Source organism: Numenius arquata, chromosome 8, assembly GCF_964106895.1.
Source record: "Numenius arquata chromosome 8, bNumArq3.hap1.1, whole genome shotgun sequence".
Lineage (NCBI taxonomy): Eukaryota > Metazoa > Chordata > Aves > Charadriiformes > Scolopacidae > Numenius > Numenius arquata.
This window is the reverse complement of record NC_133583.1, coordinates 22295421-22312278: the sequence shown is the minus strand read 5'-3', so window position 1 is coordinate 22312278 and position 16858 is coordinate 22295421. Positions and strand designations below refer to the sequence as shown.

General features: G+C 40.7%; 1 protein-coding gene across 3 annotated transcripts in view; it reads left to right on the top strand.

Annotated features, from left to right (window-relative positions):
* IQSEC1 (IQ motif and Sec7 domain ArfGEF 1) overlaps positions 1 to 16858 on the top strand; it is a 345111-nt gene that overhangs the window by 189244 nt on the left and 139009 nt on the right. For 2 of the 3 annotated variants that reach the window (XM_074151284.1, XM_074151286.1), the window contains one exon: positions 3729 to 3773. In XM_074151284.1, the coding sequence (XP_074007385.1) occupies positions 3729 to 3773 (45 nt within the window). Of the gene's footprint in view, positions 1 to 3728; positions 3774 to 10617; positions 11343 to 16858 lie in introns of those variants that run through there. The other variant, XM_074151285.1, reaches the window with a different exon arrangement.

Genomic DNA, 16858 nt, shown 5'->3' with positions numbered 1-16858 from the left:
TGAAAGAGGTTGTTATTACCAACATTTACGCCTATTCTTCTAGTTTCATGCTGTCCATGTTAGCTCCAAATAATGCAACTGGGTATAGCCCTGTGTGCCAACTTCAGTTACAGTTCATGCAATGACTCCTCTGCCTTTGCTCTAAAATGTCAAGAATTTGCATGACGAAGAGATGTCATTCAGCTGACTCACCAGTGAAATTGGTGCACATTTCCTCAACTCCCCACCTACAAGGACCTTGGAAACTCCATGGAAACAAACTGGAGATACAAAACACCCTGCAGGGTTGGTTAGGCCATTTTTCCCTGACAATGTGGGATATTTCCACAGTTTGTTTTCTCCTGTTTAGTGCTGTTAGCTCAATTTTCACCCAATTCCTTGGGCCTAGTTCTACAGTTAGTAGTAGTTTGCTTTGGGTTTTTTTTTTTTTTTTTTTTTTATTCTGAATGTACAAAGTGGAAAATGTATATATATATAGACAAGTCTATTATATTTTTAATAGTATATTTTTAATACCTTTCTCATGAGATAGTGTATGGATTTCTGGACTACAAATGTACTGAGTCAGTGCCCATTAGGAATAAACAAATAGGGCTGTTAGTCTTTCCTGCTTGCTTTCTTTAGAGTAGTGCAATTTTTTTTTTTCCTGTCCAGTTAATTTGTTAAAAAACAAAACAAACAAACCTTGCTTTGAAGTAACCTAAAATAGATGTATTTTTATTTTTCTCGAAACAGACATTCCTCAAATTACATTGTGTAAAATGAGGTATTTTGTTTGCTGTAGCTTAATGATACTGCCTTCAGGATTTGGGTTATTTTTCTGTTTTAAATTAACTTTCCTTCTTTGAGCAGTGTTTGGAAAGAAACCAAAATATTTAAATGGGATTTTAGATGTAAAGAAAGAAGGGAAGTGATTATGTGATTATACTAAAATTATTCTGTAAATTCCATAAGAATTAACTAACTTTCCGTACCGCAAATCCAGATCTTTCAATAGATTTCAAACTTGATTTCTGCTGTCTCTACTGGCTTTTTTTCTTGGCCATTAAACTTCATTTTTCATGTCATCAGTCTACTTCTGAGATTTTCCACCATGGCACGTTGAATCTGTGGGTGGGTGACCGGGTTAAAAAGCTGGGGTTTAGCTTTTTCTGGGTGCATAAGCTCTTTTACTGTATGTCTTGGTCTCGGTCTTGCTCCCCAGTAGTGATCAGCTTGTGGCTCTCAGCCAGGGACATTCCTTCAGTTCCTGTGTGTGACACTGCTTTCGTATCTGATCATCACATAAGAAAACCAGTAATAAGCCTCATAAGAAAACCAGTAATACGCCTTTCTCCACAGGACTGCTTTGATTCTGTATTTGATTGAAGAAATTAATTGTACAAGGATGGGAAGTTTACCATAAGAGACTCCATCATCTCCTTCTGTGCCGCTGGCAGAAGGGATCCCTGGTGACACAACGTGTAGGGCCAAAGCCACAGCGGGTCTCTCCGTGCCGTAGGTTGCCCACCGCGTACGCAGCATCTTTAAAGCAGATAAACTTTTGAAGCCCTTCCACCACCACGGTGCCTGTGGGACTCGCTGAGTGCATTGGCAGTTCTCACAGCTCTGTGGTGCCAGCTACCAAATTGATTAGATGTGTGGCTTTTTCTGTTTGGGGATTTTTAACTGCAGTTACCAAGTACATAAACACTGTTACTAGCAGCACGCTCAACTGCTTTTAGCAGGGAAATTTCTAGAGAACAATCTCAGTAAAAACAAAACCTGGTATCCATGTTTCAGCCAGCCCCAAAATGGGGATTTTTGCTGTGTGAACTGTGCTTTTTCCTATACATTTGAAAAATCTATGCATCTTAAGTGTCTGTCTTCAGAAAGAAAACGAGGTATTTTTAATGAAGCTGTAATCCTGCTACTTGTGATTGTCTAAGGAGTCCCCAAGGTCACAACGGGCTCAATGTCACTCGGCACCACAATCAAGGTTGTGCTGGGGTGGAGGCTAATCAGCGCTGCCTTGTGTCTCATTACCATCTATTCTTTATGCACAACATATTGTCACTGCACAAAGACAGGCTCTGTTAAATATTTATTTATAGTAAGAAGGGCCAAAACTGTTAAGATTTTTTTTTAAATCTGTGTTAAAAGCAAGGCAAAAAGTCACGCTCAGTGAGCAGGCTGGCGCTTCCATGGCACACTGTGGTAAGCAGTGAACTTAATTATAAGTAAATGAAGTTCACCCTTTTCAATTGTTAAACTAACAACAAGCCACAAAGCCAACATATGTAAGCCACCCCCTCAATATTCATCACTATTCACAAATGTTGAACTCTGAAAGCAAACAAATTACAGGGTGGAATAAGCTCCTAAAAGCTATTTTAAAGCTTTAGTGCTTGAGTTAAAAGCTATTTGAACAATATGGTTTGTTTCCATTCCTGTGCAGCTAATTCTTGCATATGCTGTGTTTATGGCCTCCTCCCTTCGCACAACGCTGTTTATTTTTGTAAACATACTAGTAATCTTGGGATTAAAAGTAAAGATTTGCAATTGAATTACAAATACCCACTGTAAATATTATTAATGCAATTCTAATGCTGGTTTTATGAACCTCTATAGACCATACACATTTATGATTATATGAGCAAAGGTTGATCTGTGGGAATTTGTGTAAGGGATATAAATCGATAATTGCAAATAGCTATTTAAAAATTTCTAATATGATGGTGGAGTGTTCATTATGAGGCTTTGACTAATGTTTATTACAACCTGTAGAAAAATTGTTTTCACCCTAAAAATTTGACTCTGTATCATATACAATGTTAGAATAAACCTGAAGTCATGCACAATGAGAGAAAGGCTAATTAGTAATACCACACTGCATGTTAAAATATTGCTGTTTAAACATAACTGTAGTTGTAATCGCCTTGGTACTTTCAGTATCTTAACTAAACTTCCTGCTGCAGTAATTCTTCAGGAAGACTCTGTAGTTGGTTTTTTTTTGGGTAGAGAACACAAAACCACAGGACATAAAGATGACTGTTCTGTTAGTGAAGAAATTAAATAATCCAATGCCCAGTGTGAAAAAAGCCAGCAAGAGGATAGAATATAAGAACAGAATTTAACGAGGCTCTCGCAGAATTTTGCCAGCTTCCTGTTGTATGCAGCCGGGCTATTTTTGTGTAGTGGATATAGTGAGGGTGAAAGCGTTGCGGCTGGGAATACGTACACCTCCTACGGCAGGCTGTAATACTTAGATATGCTGGGATGCTCCCAGGTTCTGCACTGGTACAGGGGAATTGAGCTGGGATTTTACTGTTAAGTGCACACAGTGCGAGACTGAAAGTAGAAGACGGGTTCTGGAAGTGTTTAATATAGGGGTGTGTAGAGTAGAACTTGTGTCAGTCATTCATAGAATAAAGTATTGTCATTCACATATAACAAATAGAGGGGTAGAGTGCTTTTAGAATATTGAAAATTGATCACGTTTTGACTAGTTCCACAGAAATATTTCTGTAATGCCTTTTTCTCTCGTGTAGGACATGGCTCTTGGGGGTTTTGTTTGGGGTTTTGGGTTTGTTTTTTTTTTACATCCGTGTTTAATGGCATGCTAAGTATTAGAAAATGTCAATAAAAGGGAGGAAAATGTAAAGTCATTAAGCGTTTGACGTCTAAGGACAGAGTATTTTTGAATAGTTTGAATACTTTATAATTTTATTCTTTTGCTGTCATCTCAGGACCTCATTGGAAACAGGAAGCAGCATCTCAACTGATCCGCTCAGGTACTGTAGTAGTATAGATGTTAATTTTAGGTTTGAAATAATAGTAATTACCTCTATTCTGTATCAGCTCTACATTGTATATCTTTATCTTCCAATGCATAACCAGTAAAGGCATTGACCAAATAGCTGGATTTTTCTGTTTGAGAGGGGATAGTTTGCTCTCTTCCAGGATTCCCAAGATGAAATTCCATTCTGGCTTCAAACACTGTGTATTTGTTCTCAGAGGAGCATGAAGGGGGAGGAGAGAATATGTGTTTGTACACGCACATGGGCAAACCATCTCTCTCGGAGTTTTATAACCTTAGATTGTGCTGAAAACATTTGACCTTCCCTGGCAGCTTTATACTGCGTTGAGTGAACAATACTGATTGTGTCGAAATGTCATTCCTGTTTTCCGTTGCTCAGCATTTTGATAAAAGCACATGTATAAACTTCAGAGAGTACTGTCGTATGAGTCATTGCAGTAACTGAGATTTTACTTTGATCACTCAATTTAGAAAAAAAATGCTTAGCACTGTTAACATTGCATATCAAATGGGCACCTTGCATCTTTTATTCTCATAGTTGCACATTAAAGAGCGCATCAAAGTTGCAGACTTCCTTTGATTAAGTTGAGGCAGAGTCCCTTTCTCTCAAACTGACAGTTGTTTTGGTACAAGTCTTCCTTTGGAGATGTTACAGATTGAGGGTGTGACTTTTTCCCACATCACGTAGCTTTAGCCTTGCTTGAACAAAACATCAGTGGAAACTGTTCTGTTTAACCTTACTCAAGTTAAAGGCCCTCTCTACTATTAATCTTCCATTATTTTCCAGTGTATGGTCTTCTGAAAGTAAAGTGTATACGTTATTATCATTGCCTAAAAACAAACACACACCCCCTATGTTGTAATATTATCTTTGTTTTCAGCTCAGCAAATCAACACTGGACAATGTTCAGTCATGACTGTAGTTTTGTTCCCATCTCCCAGTTTGACTGGAACACTGTTTCTTTGTGTGGTAGGACAATGCAGGAAACAATGTCCACTTCCCTCCTCCTCCCCCCCCTGCCCGGCTTTTCTGCAAACTTAGTTTTGCAAGAACATCACGTAGCTGGATTGTGATTTACCATTCTCTGGGATGAGCTTCCCAGAACCAGTTATTGCTGCCATCTTTATTCCAGGCTGGATAAATCTTTGTGAAAATGGCAGATTTTATTACAAAGTTTTTCCTTCCAGTGGAATTTTTTCCATGGGAGGATATAAGTGAAAAAGATGGGGAAGAATTTGCTGTAAGAAGCGGCTGAATTTTAACATTTGGTGAGAAAAGGAAAAGGGAATATTCTTTGAATAGGCTTAGCTGCACTGAACAGACATGTTTTCTAGAAATTGCGGTGGTTGAATCGTTTTAAGTTGCTATGAGATCACAAAAACACATGAATATTTCCTTGTTTCAAACTATTTTCAATAAAATGAGACCACGTGATTTCATATCCACCGATGTGGCCCCTGCCACTGCTGCACGGCCTCGTGAACTGTGAAGTTTAATGCACAGAGTTTGTGTGTTAAGTTCAATGGCCTTGGCTCTCATTAGTATGCGCTCAGTGGGTAACGCTTTCTTAAGCCTGCAAGAGAGAGATGCAGGCTGGGCTGGAATCCTTGATCGCGCTGCTTTCTATTTCAAACAATAGTTTTATAATAGCTTATATTCTGCCTTTGGTTACAAAATTTTCTCAAGCTGTAAGTTACCAGAGATTTTGAGACTTTTTTCTTTATCCCATTCACTTGGATAAAGCCTCTGTGCTCAGACGTCTCCTAAACTAATTCAAACAGATAATCTTGAGAATACTTGCAATTCTTTTTACAGAACTGTCTTTATAAAAAGTTATTTGGAAATAAATGCACTAGCATGGGGCAAGTCCTTTTGCGTTTTGATAATTTTGGTGAAATAATACCTGGGAGTTACCAGATGAGGATGTAAAAATGTTACTCTTTAACTACAAATGAAATAATTTTATGATGTTTAAAAACTCTAGAGTAAAACAATCATAGAGGAGACATTAAAGAAATTTCCAGACTCTATCAGCTAAACCAGTGAATTTTTCCTAGGGTTAAATAATTACTGAAGAAACAGCATGTAAAATCTAGTCGACTTTGGTAGATCAAATAAGCCTGTTCTGGAACTGTAATTAAACAGAATTAATGCTATTATTTTTAAGTAAAATGAAAGATGTTATAAGACTTCTTGTTACTGAATGTGTTCTTGTAAACCTGTTGAGCAAATTTGCCTTTGAGTGACCCATAAAATGGAATGTACCAATTAACATGAAGCCATCCAGTGTCCTGTCAAACAATTAGTATTTTCTAGCCAGGCTACTTTTCTTGCATTTTGCTCACTCAGTTCCTGTCCCCATCAACAAGGTAAGTTTGCCCTCAAAGAACCGCTCTTCTAGTTCTCACCTGCTCCGGAACATTGTAATCCAGACTTCTGGTTTTGTTATGTTTCCTTTGTACAAATTCCCCACCAAACATTGGTTTCCTCTGGATTTATCTAGACTGCACTTGGATTCTGTAGGTTCCGTTTGAAAGTTATGCCGTGGCGAGATCAGAGAAAAGCCCAGTGCCGTAAAGAATAAGAGCTAATGTGAAAAATTTGCTTATGTCTATTATAAAGAGAAAAATCTGTACAAGTTAGTATGCTATATATATAGTATGTGTATTTTGTTTTGTGCAATTTCTTTCATAGTCTGCACAGTATTTGTTCTGGATGTTTTGAATTGGACACCGTCAGCTTTCAACTGGTATCTGAAAAGTTTGTGTTTCCTAATACCTAAATCTTAGCGTGGGCCTTCTGGAGTGTTGTATTACCAGACCTCTTTCAAATGATCCAGAAATTTAAATATTTCAGCTTTGCAGATATTTGTGGCACATTTGTTGTAACAAATTGATCAACTATTGTTTGTATGAGTTTAGAGAACGGACATGCAGAAAAGATATTCAGCATTACAAAAACAGTAAATTCCTTACTATTCTACTTCATGAAATTTTGGCATCTCAGGGGCTTAATAACCAACACACGGAATTTTCCCACCAACTTGCATGTGGCAACTATTTGATTTCCAGTATCAAGAAAAGGACCCAATGTCCAGGAGCTTTGTGTGCTGCTGTTTTCTGTGAGCACTGAGGCCTTTAAGCTTCCCAGAAACTATTTCAGCACCTATTCAGTTGCACAAAATCTTGTTTTGTACACCTTATATGTATTCCTTGTGTGAGCCCCACTTTTTAATGTGGTGTGCACAGGGAGTATCATGAAATTTAGTGTGGGAACCATACTATCTTGGTCTCATGATATTCTTGAGCCCCACAACATACAAATCGCTAGCGTGAAGTTTTTTCATGTGGCTACTGCAGTATTTCACCCTGGAGTCAGGAAAGACTCATGGAAAACAGTTTTCTTACTGCAGGCTTACAATTTCTGTACTCCATGTAAGTAGGCAGATAACACTGTTATGCTGGGCAAGTGAAATATTTTTCAGGAATGTCCCTGGCATATCATTATAAGTAAGTAAATAACAGTAGTTCAATTTATCTATTTTATGAAGGGTTAAAGATGTAGTTAGACAAGTCAATCTTCCTCATTTCCCCAAGCCCGGCATTTGAAATCAGTGTACTAGTAACTCCAGCAGGCACTGCTGGGGTTATTTTATACAACGCTCTCCCTCATCGCTGGATTGTTTCACTTCAGCCTCAGAGCTTCATGGATTGAGGAGACACCATCCCTATAAAAGGAGGTGTTGCACTATATAGTTTTCACTTTGCCCTTTTTTTTTTTTAGTGGCTGATTTTGAAAGACTTGTCAGAGCCTTCAGCACACTGCTGCCAGAGCTGCCCCTGCACTGCAAAACTCCAAAGGACTATAGAGGATTTCAGCGAACTGCTCACTTAGGGTACCGGGGCTGAAGCCGCAGCACATCCAAAAATCACTGCTCTTAAGAGGCCTGGGAATTCTAAGCCAAAGGTTTCAGTAAATGCCTTTCTGAAAGAACTAGTTTTATATCCAGGGTGAGCGTGAGATGAAGCTTAATTTTCTTTCTTGTTTTCCTCTGGAAGACAAGTAAAAATGAAGAACATGTTGAGGGCATGGTGCTTTTCATTTGCAAAAGTCCTAATTAGCATTTGCTCTGCATGCAGTGCAGTATAATCAGCCTTGGTTGCTGTCAGACAACTCATGGGTACGTAGCTTCTACTCACTGAAAGTCTAGGATTTAGGAGTAAGTAATTAAGGTGACAAATAGCAATTTTTTTTCTGGAAAAGGGTACAGTGGAGAGAAAGAAATTGCTTTGCAATATGAGCAAAGGATAAGTTTTCAGAGAAGTCTCATTGCAGGATGAAATCTTTGGATGGTGTCTCTTGACCTTCTTGTCTCAGCATGGCTTTCCCCTTCTTCCTTCACTCTGAGAATAACTGTTCTCGTTTATGGGGTGAGGCATTCCTTGCTGCTGCTGCTGCTTTATTTTTTTAAAGGGAATCTCAAGAAGTTCAGGCAGAAGAATGTTCCAATAGGGAAAACTCAAAGTTTTTTTGTTTTTTGGGGGTTTTTTTTTGAAATATAGGGAAAAGGGTTTCCATGTTACCTGCTTGGCAGTGTACCATAGTCTTGGTGATGGACCAGCCCAGCCCTGGCCAGGAGGCAGCAGCAGGGAGACTGGGGGAGGCTGGGGCTCGCCAGGAGGCACTGGATCCCAAGGGCCTTTCGCTCAGTTCCTCTTTAGATAAAATTATCTCTGGAAAACGAGGGCTGATATTAGGGATGAAAAGCTGGGATGGAGATTTTGATATGAAAATCTAAATATCCTTAGCATGGTGGCATCACTGTCTTGAAAGTTGCCAAGCTAGGGAAGCCCAGGGGAATGTGAGTTCAGGAAGGAAAAATAAACTTAAACTTTCATCTTGTTTAATATTGTTTGGGAACTTGCTTCTCTAAAGCAAGCAATTCTGTTTTCTTAGGAATGACTGCAACCAGCTCTGATGCTGGTCTGAAAGAAATCACAGGGAGTAAATGTAGGCATCGCAGGCAATTGATTATTTTAAAGAGAATCTTTAAAAGAAATTATTTTTTAAAAGGCCCAAATCAAATTCACATTGTGTTTGTGCTTCTTCATGCGAGTTGCTTTTCTCATGGTCTGTTTGTTTCCAGCTGTTACCGTATCCTGTACAATACGTTTTTAGGGAAGTACCAGACAAAGTGTGAGGTGAACATTTTTGAATGTTGTCTAGGCATAATTTACCTAGTTCTTTACTTCACTAATGAAAGTGCCGATTCTTACTCAAGTATATTTATAATTTCATTTCAAGTAACCTTACACAAACCAGGTTTCTAGGAAGTTGCAAGGCACTTATGTAACTGAACAGTGACAATGAGCAAAACCAGAACCCAAAAGGATCCCTAAATATAGCTTATTATCCTGGCACTTGGGCAACTAGATACGGCTACATGGAAAAGAGCCTCGAGTTAAGGGTTAGGTGTTTGGTCTCGTATTTTTTAAACAGTGTTAAAAGTGTTTGCTTGTTTGTTTGAAAAAAAAAAACAACAAACCCACTGGTCCAAGTGCCAGAATCTGTGCTTTTAAGTATTTCTTCAGACTCTGTTTTTGGTTTTGTTGTTGTTTCTGTTGAACTCTTAAGTTCTTATACCTCTTTGATACTATGGCAAGCTAAATCCTAATCGTTCACTATTAGTGATTTTCAAAAACTCAACACTGACAAAGACCCAAATTGCAATGTCTGGAAAAGTAAACTTGACAGCAAACAGGACACAAGAATTGGTCAGTCTCCACTAGGACACTTGTTATTATTTAACGACAACAACTTAAAAAAAAAAAAAAAAAGATAGATTGCTATTGAAGTCTTCTCTTATGCCAGGAACGTTTCCTGCAAAACAGCAGCTCTTCCTCAGAGCATCCTGCGAGACTGGGGACTCCTTAGAAGCAAACGTGTATGCTGGTAGGGAGAGGAAGGAGTAAGAGGGGGAAAACAAACGTGGCAGAATTGGGCCCATGTCTTTCATGAAAGATAGCAATTACATGTGGACTCCTGTCTTTTCAGAATAACTGCATTCTGCTTTTTACCGTGTCTAGCCAGAGGTTTGAAATAGCTAATTTTGAATATAAAAATAGCTATTTTTAAATAGCTAATTTTGAATTTCCCTTCAAAGCAGCTCACAGCTAATTGCTCTGCTCTCCCTGTGGAACCCACATGGATTTGGACTGAGCTGAAGCTGCCGCTTTGCATCACTCATCATTAGCCCGGCCCCGGTGCCCGCCGAGCCCTCCTTCCTCCGCCCGCAGCCCCGCCGCTCCCGAGCCCTCCGTCCCCCGCCCGGAGCCCGCACCCACGCCGTTTCCGAAGCCTCCATCCCCCGCCCGGAGCCCCGCAGCCCCGCTGCCCCCGAGCCCTCCATCCCCCTTCCGCATCCCCGGCCCCGCCGAGCCCTCCCTCCCCTCCCGCATCCCCGGCCCCGCCGCCGCCGAGCCCTCCCTCTCTCCCTCCCTCCCTCCCCGCAGGCCAATGGCGGCGGCCGCTCCCCGCGGGATGTCACCGGCGTGTCCCCGCTGCCCCGGCAACGCCGGCGTTATCGTGGCTGGGGCTGCGGCGGGGCTGCCCCACTGCGCACCATGTGGCTCAGATGATTAGTTTTTCCTCGCGCAGACCTCACTGGCAAAGTGTGTTGGGAATAAGATAAGCATAATTTGGTTTGTGAGTGGGGAGGGTCTGCACTTCTGCCTGCCTTTTTTTTTTTTTTTTTTTCTGTCGTGTTTTTTTTTTTTTTCCCCTCCCCTGTCATAAGGAGCCCACAGTTTTCATAGGTGCTGGCAGACAATGGAGCTGATGTGATTTACACAGGAGGAGCTGATTAACAGAGTTGTGTGCTGCTCTATTTAAAAAAAAAAAAAAAATAGAGAAAGGGAAAAAAAAAAGCCTGCAGTTCCCATGTGATGGGATCATAGCACTGCTGAGATTATAGGCAGTTGTTGTCAGATCTGATTGAGATAATTGCTTGCATTTTCCAAAGTTCTGTGAGCTTTAAGGATGCTTTCCAAAGGTCCTTCAAAAACCTTAACTGGAATATATACACGTTGTTTGACCAGAGGGCTTTCAGAATGGCCTAAAATAGCCAAAAGGAGAAGTGGGATTTCTGTGTAATAACGGTTATCCCGGTAACACTGGGGACTTTTGGAAAGATAAACTGCGATTGGGATCAAAGAGCGCACATGAATTTGTATCCTTTGTGCGGCTGCCTCTTTGTATTAAAGTAGGATACTGTAAGTGTGCAGGTGCTGTGCCATGTGCGTGAGGAGCTGCATATATCGCTGGCAATTAGAAACACTTATGCTGCAGCAATAAGGAGAGGAGTGTGTTGGACTGGATTTGAGTCATTCAGATCATAACAAAAAGAAGTCTTGTGGTGTTAAAACCTAGCTGCAGACTACGGTTGCTGCAGTAGAAGTATCTGAAAATGCTGAAGTTAAAGGCCTTCTGCTTGGATTACTGGCAGTTTTTATGTCTCCAGCCTCTTCACGGTTTCTATAAAAGGTAAGAAAACATTAACTCTGAAATGCTTTTCAGAACTGGGTGGCTGCACATGATGCCACCAGTGCTTTTCCTTGCTGTTCTACTCTGTTGCTGAAAGGCAAATATGCAGGGGAAAAGGGAGTGGTGGAGAATTAATGAGAACTTGTGACAAAGATTGTAAAGCTGCTTTTTTATTGCATTAATTATCAGGCACTTTTGTCTCTGTGCATGCAGATGTGAAAGGTGATGATGCTGTTTGGTTTTAACATTAGTGTTAAAAGTACATCATCTCAGCTAAGACTCAATTAGTACTTTTTCTTTTATCCTTAGGCACGGTAGCTTGTGTTGTGTAGTATATGGACTGTAAATAGCACTAGGAGATTAATTGAAATGTCATGGAAAATTATGTAATGCAGGGAAGATCCTTTTTTCCCCGAGATATTTAGTAATATAATAGTTCATCTTTCATCTCCCTCCCAGCACAAAGTGCACATCACAGTCATTCAGAGCAACGGGCACTTCACTGAGGCAGGTCTGACACACAGCTTCAGTGATTGATGGTGAATAGTGATCATAAAGAATGGGACTGGGTGTCGGATGCATTGAGCTTGCCTATTTAATGGAACAGCAAAATAAGCAATTCCATTTACCATGTCCCTGAACTTCCCCTGATGCTTTTTAATCTAAACTTCTGTTTTCTTGCTCTTGATTTACGCTGCTGAGCAGAGGGAATTATATGTATTTGAATTTTGTGGGGAAAAAGTGGGGATCACTTCATTGTTAACAAAAACCATGCAATTCTTTAAAATGGGATTCTGTTCTTGTTATGTACACTTTCTGCTCTGACTACCTATTGTCAGCCTACAGAAAGTGCTTTGTACTAAATGCTAATTGCAGTTGAATTTTTCATGCAGTGACTGAAGGCTGGAAAAGGGAACTGTTCCAATCTTTTTCAAGGTTTAAGGGGTGCCCCGCACTTCCTGGCATTGAGTAATATAGGACCCTCATCTGTGACCACTGGCTTGTGAAGTTTCAAAAGATAGCTTTATTCTCCTCCTCTTGCAGCTTTTCACAGATTTCATTTCTCAGCCAAAAAATTCCCAACCTATTCCCAGCCCATTGTGATGTCTCCCTTGCTGAGAGACCATATAAAATAATAGAAATGTAGCCAGGCTGTTTTGACACAAATAAATACAACTAAACTAAAGCTTTATGTCTTGGATCCCTGGCGAAATCCCAGCTTTGTTGCAAATGAATTACCGTAGAGTTATTCTACGTTTCCTAATGGAAACTTCTGCAATAGCTAAGGACTGTCCATTTATTTCCTTCCAGATAGTTAATTTATTTGCCATCAAAACTTAGATATGCATGTGCCCTCCTCCTGGAGCATCTTTGCATGAGCAGAAGTAAAAAGACGACTTTAGAACTTAAATATCGGATAGAAGCACTTTCATCATTTTGAGAAAAGAAAACTTGGAGGAAAGTTGTAACTTTCTTACATTTTAAACAAAATAATTTCTTGATTAAAGCACAGTGTAAAACAAGTGTGAAAAGCAAATGGCCCAGAATAACAAACCTAAGGGCAAGGAAGTTCATATTGAAAAGAAAAAAAAAAAACACCAAACATCCAAAATTATGCTTTCTTGAGACTTACTTTCAATTGCTTTTTATTAGTAATTGTTGATTGTTTAAAACGCTCTTAGAAAAGAGCCAAGGGGCTGTGGGGAAGAGCTTTGTGTGTGCCTGGCTGTATATATTTCTCATATTTTAGATATAAAATGAGATAACCAAAACAAGACTTGAGTAATATTTCCATTATATGAATTTTTAGCGTTAGGGTTATTGCCTGCCCTCTGTTGTACCTTGATGGTGTGAGGGGCAACGGGTCAGAGCATGTAGGCAGGAGCAAACTGTAGGACATTCCCTCGTGCCACCGCTATTGCCTGGTGACCAGCCATGGCTTCGGGTGAAGAGGTGCAGTGACAAGTCCTGGGGGAACAGTGCCACCCCCTAAGCCTTCCCCACGGACGGTCAGCGCTATGACAGCAGGTGACTTTTCAGAGCAGACACAGGGACGCTGTGGAATAGCTGCCCACCTCCCACTTGAGCCGTGTGTTCCTGATCCTGTGGGGTGACTCAGAGACTCGTTGCTTGGCCACGAGAGCCCTGCTCATCGCTCCTCGTGCGCGCACCCTCCCCAGCAGTGCTTAGCAAGCTCTACATGACAAGAAGTGTGACTGTTCTCTTTCCTTTTGTGGACTGTCTGAGCAGAGCATGACTCTTATTTTCAGTTACAGTCAGCACTCAAAACTGGTACATGTTGCTTCAGAAGCTCCGTGGCTCGCTGCTCTATGGTCAGAAATCAAGCTGGGTTGTCCAGCTTTTGTTACTCAGGGAAGTCTTGTGGGATTGAGTCTGCTGCCTGACGTGGACAATTTTGATTTATGGTCTAATTTTGTCTTGCACTGGGAGCAACTTATATGGAACTGTGCATCTCTACGGAAATCCATGCAGTTCAAGAGAAGTCCATGCACCAGCAGGGTGTGTTGGGGCTTGCAGCATTCTCACAGGGTGCACACACAACGCGTGCACCCCAGACATAGGGAGCTGAGTGGCAGGATGACGCTGGCACACTGTGCTGCTCTTTGGGAAGTGGGCTCCTTCCTCGAACTCTTGAGACCAAGATGACACGAGAGGCTCAGGCCGACTGTGGTGGTGGTGGCCTGTCCCTGCTGCCCAGCGCTGTGGGGCTGGGAGCAGGAGAGGAGGACAGGGCAAACAAGCAAGGCCTCCTCCTTGCCCAGGGTTGTGGTGCCAGTTGGGGTTCTGCAAGAAACTAGTGATTCTGGGTGACGGGACAGAGTAAAACTAGGACAATTTTAGCCTTCTGACCTGCTAATTTTCAAATGTATTCACGTATACGAGGTAAAAATCCAATTTCCAAACTCTTCATAGCAAGCTGCGCATGTGACATTCCTAAAGGAATGTCCCGACCTAGAGTAGAGGGCTTCTGTAGGTTTTGCAGCCTTTTCAGAATTGATTCACTGAGGTGTATTTCCTCGACACAGCATGGGGAAGGGGGAAATAGGACAAAATAAACCAGCTGCACTTTTAGTCTATTTCTTAAATTTAGCAGTAGCTTCAGTAGCCGGGACTTTGCCCATCACTTGTATATTCCCAGAATAAAGTTACTGCATGGTAATGATGCTGATGCCTCCAATAACATGTACATAAGCCATCAGCCTGCTTTTATCTAAGTTGCAGCAGATTGTATACAGCAAACTAGGGGGAGTGGTGTAGAAACCTGCTCCAAAAAACTGTTTTATAATTCACTGATTTCTGAAAATCAAATTTCAGTTCTCAGTTGCCATTAGCACTGAGTGCATTTTGGTCAGTGCTATATAACCCCTCACTTAAGTGTTGTTTTTCGATATCCTTTGAATACAAATACTAAACATGTAGAGATATATTTCGATAACGGATTAAAGTGTAAGATGAGCAAATCACCGTAGGGTTTCTGTGGGATTTTGAGGATGAGTGTCTCATGCTTTACTGAATGGATTATCGGACCATGTGACTGCAGGGTTAGCATGTGAAAGTGAAGATTTTCTTTAGCCAGTGGCTGCATCGTGCTGTGCTTCTGCCAGCTGGTGTGTAATAGCCCAAGCGAGAAATTGTTACCATTAGCATTGCATTAAAGATAAAGCATAAGGTGAGAAAATTTGTGACTGGCAGTGAAAGCGACTGTAATCTGTAGTTTGGGGGGGGGGGTTCCTCCCAGAACATCTTGCCTCTTGCTAAAATAGGATTATTTTAAAAAACATAAAGAAAATGCCAAGTTTATAAAGGCTACTTTACTGGAATCCAATTGCTCGACAAACAAAACAGGCTTTAAATTATTTCTTCTCACTTTTCATTTTTCTTTCATCAATTTGATCTCTCTAAAGGAGGCATGAGTCTCCTGCAGAACAATCAGGGCCATTTCCAACAAGTGTCCGATTCCAGCCACCCCAATGCAATAACTGAGCCATGACTGGGTTTTTTGAAGCAGGGATTAGTTGAAATTGTTTCTGCTAGTCTTCACCTGGGACTAGCAATTCCAACATTGTGATTCAGGACAGATTGAATCATGTGCTTAAGCCCGTCTCCGGGCAAGAACAGGTCTATATTTTGGTCTATGATTCAGTCCCATTAGGATGTTTCGCTGATGATTATAAATGAAAAAGCTTTCATGAATTTGCTTGGTAGGAGCAGCTTATTGCAGCCATACTGGAGTATCACAGAGTAACTGAGTGTCAGAAGCTACTCAAAGCCACTGTAATATTGTGCTCTGCGGGGCACCTGCAGCTCTGTGCTCATCCCCTTTCCCACTCTGTTATCCAAGACAAATTTGTAGCATTTGAAGCCATTAAAGGAATTGCCAGACTTAATTTAGATGCAGTTTCAAAGACAGCACGTGTGCTTTAAATGATCTATGTCAGGATTGTCCTCTAGGTTAACTCTTTGTTAAAGAGAGTGTGCTTTGATAGTCTTTGTTCCTTATTTATGGTGTTAACAGCGTGGACTCTGCTTCCGGGGTTGGGTGAGGTGGTCAGATGTGCCAGATAACGTGCCTGCTAACAGGCAATACTGCTCTTTCCTTTAAGTGAAATGCAGCATAAAAAAAAAAGATGCGAAGAACTCAGTTGTCATGTGTTACTACATAGTTAAAGAGAATGCTATTGTTAAATTAATCATTTAAAAACATTTAATAAAGGGGGGAAAATCTATAAGTTGTGTTTTATATACAATACGATAATCCTGTATTCCTGGAAACAATAGCTGTACACTAGTTACAAATCTTAGTAACAGTGAGCAGGGGGAAAAATCCTTAGGCTCTAGTTCCTGAGAGCAGGGAACTTCTTTTGCTCACTTATCAACAGTGATGGCAGTTGGTTTGCTTTTTTTCTCGCTGTCATTTAAATTATGAGCTCCTTTGCAGTATCTTGAAAAAAGCAATAGCAAAGTGGGTGGGAAAAGTTACTGAAGCTTTGTCTTGAACTTGCATTTCGAGTTCACCATATATGTTGTTAGAAACAAATAGTTTGCTTTCACTTGACAGTGACTTCATCCAGAGCAGGGCTGAGTCATATGCCTATAGCACAGCTCTGTCTCCGGAGGTTCACGTTGGCAGCGTTTATGCGATTGCAGAGCAGCTGAGAGCATAAAATTCTCTCCTTCTCCTTATCCCCCGAGATCCACCATCCTCTTGAAGTACAGCCTGCAAAAAAAGTGCGGATTGCAGTATTCCCACATTCAGCATAAAAATGATTAAGAGGAAACCCTCAAATAAATACACAAAATAGCAAAATGCCTTAAAAACAATCAGAGGACTTTTCTACTGTCAGGGAAGTAAAGTGTTTTCCTAAGAAGCTAAGAAATTTAAATTAAAATACCTGAAATACCTGTTAATCTGGTTGAAGCCTTCATTGTAATGTAATTAATGCTACTTTATATCTGAAAGAGAGCCTTTCCACAAGTGTTCAAAATGCATTATT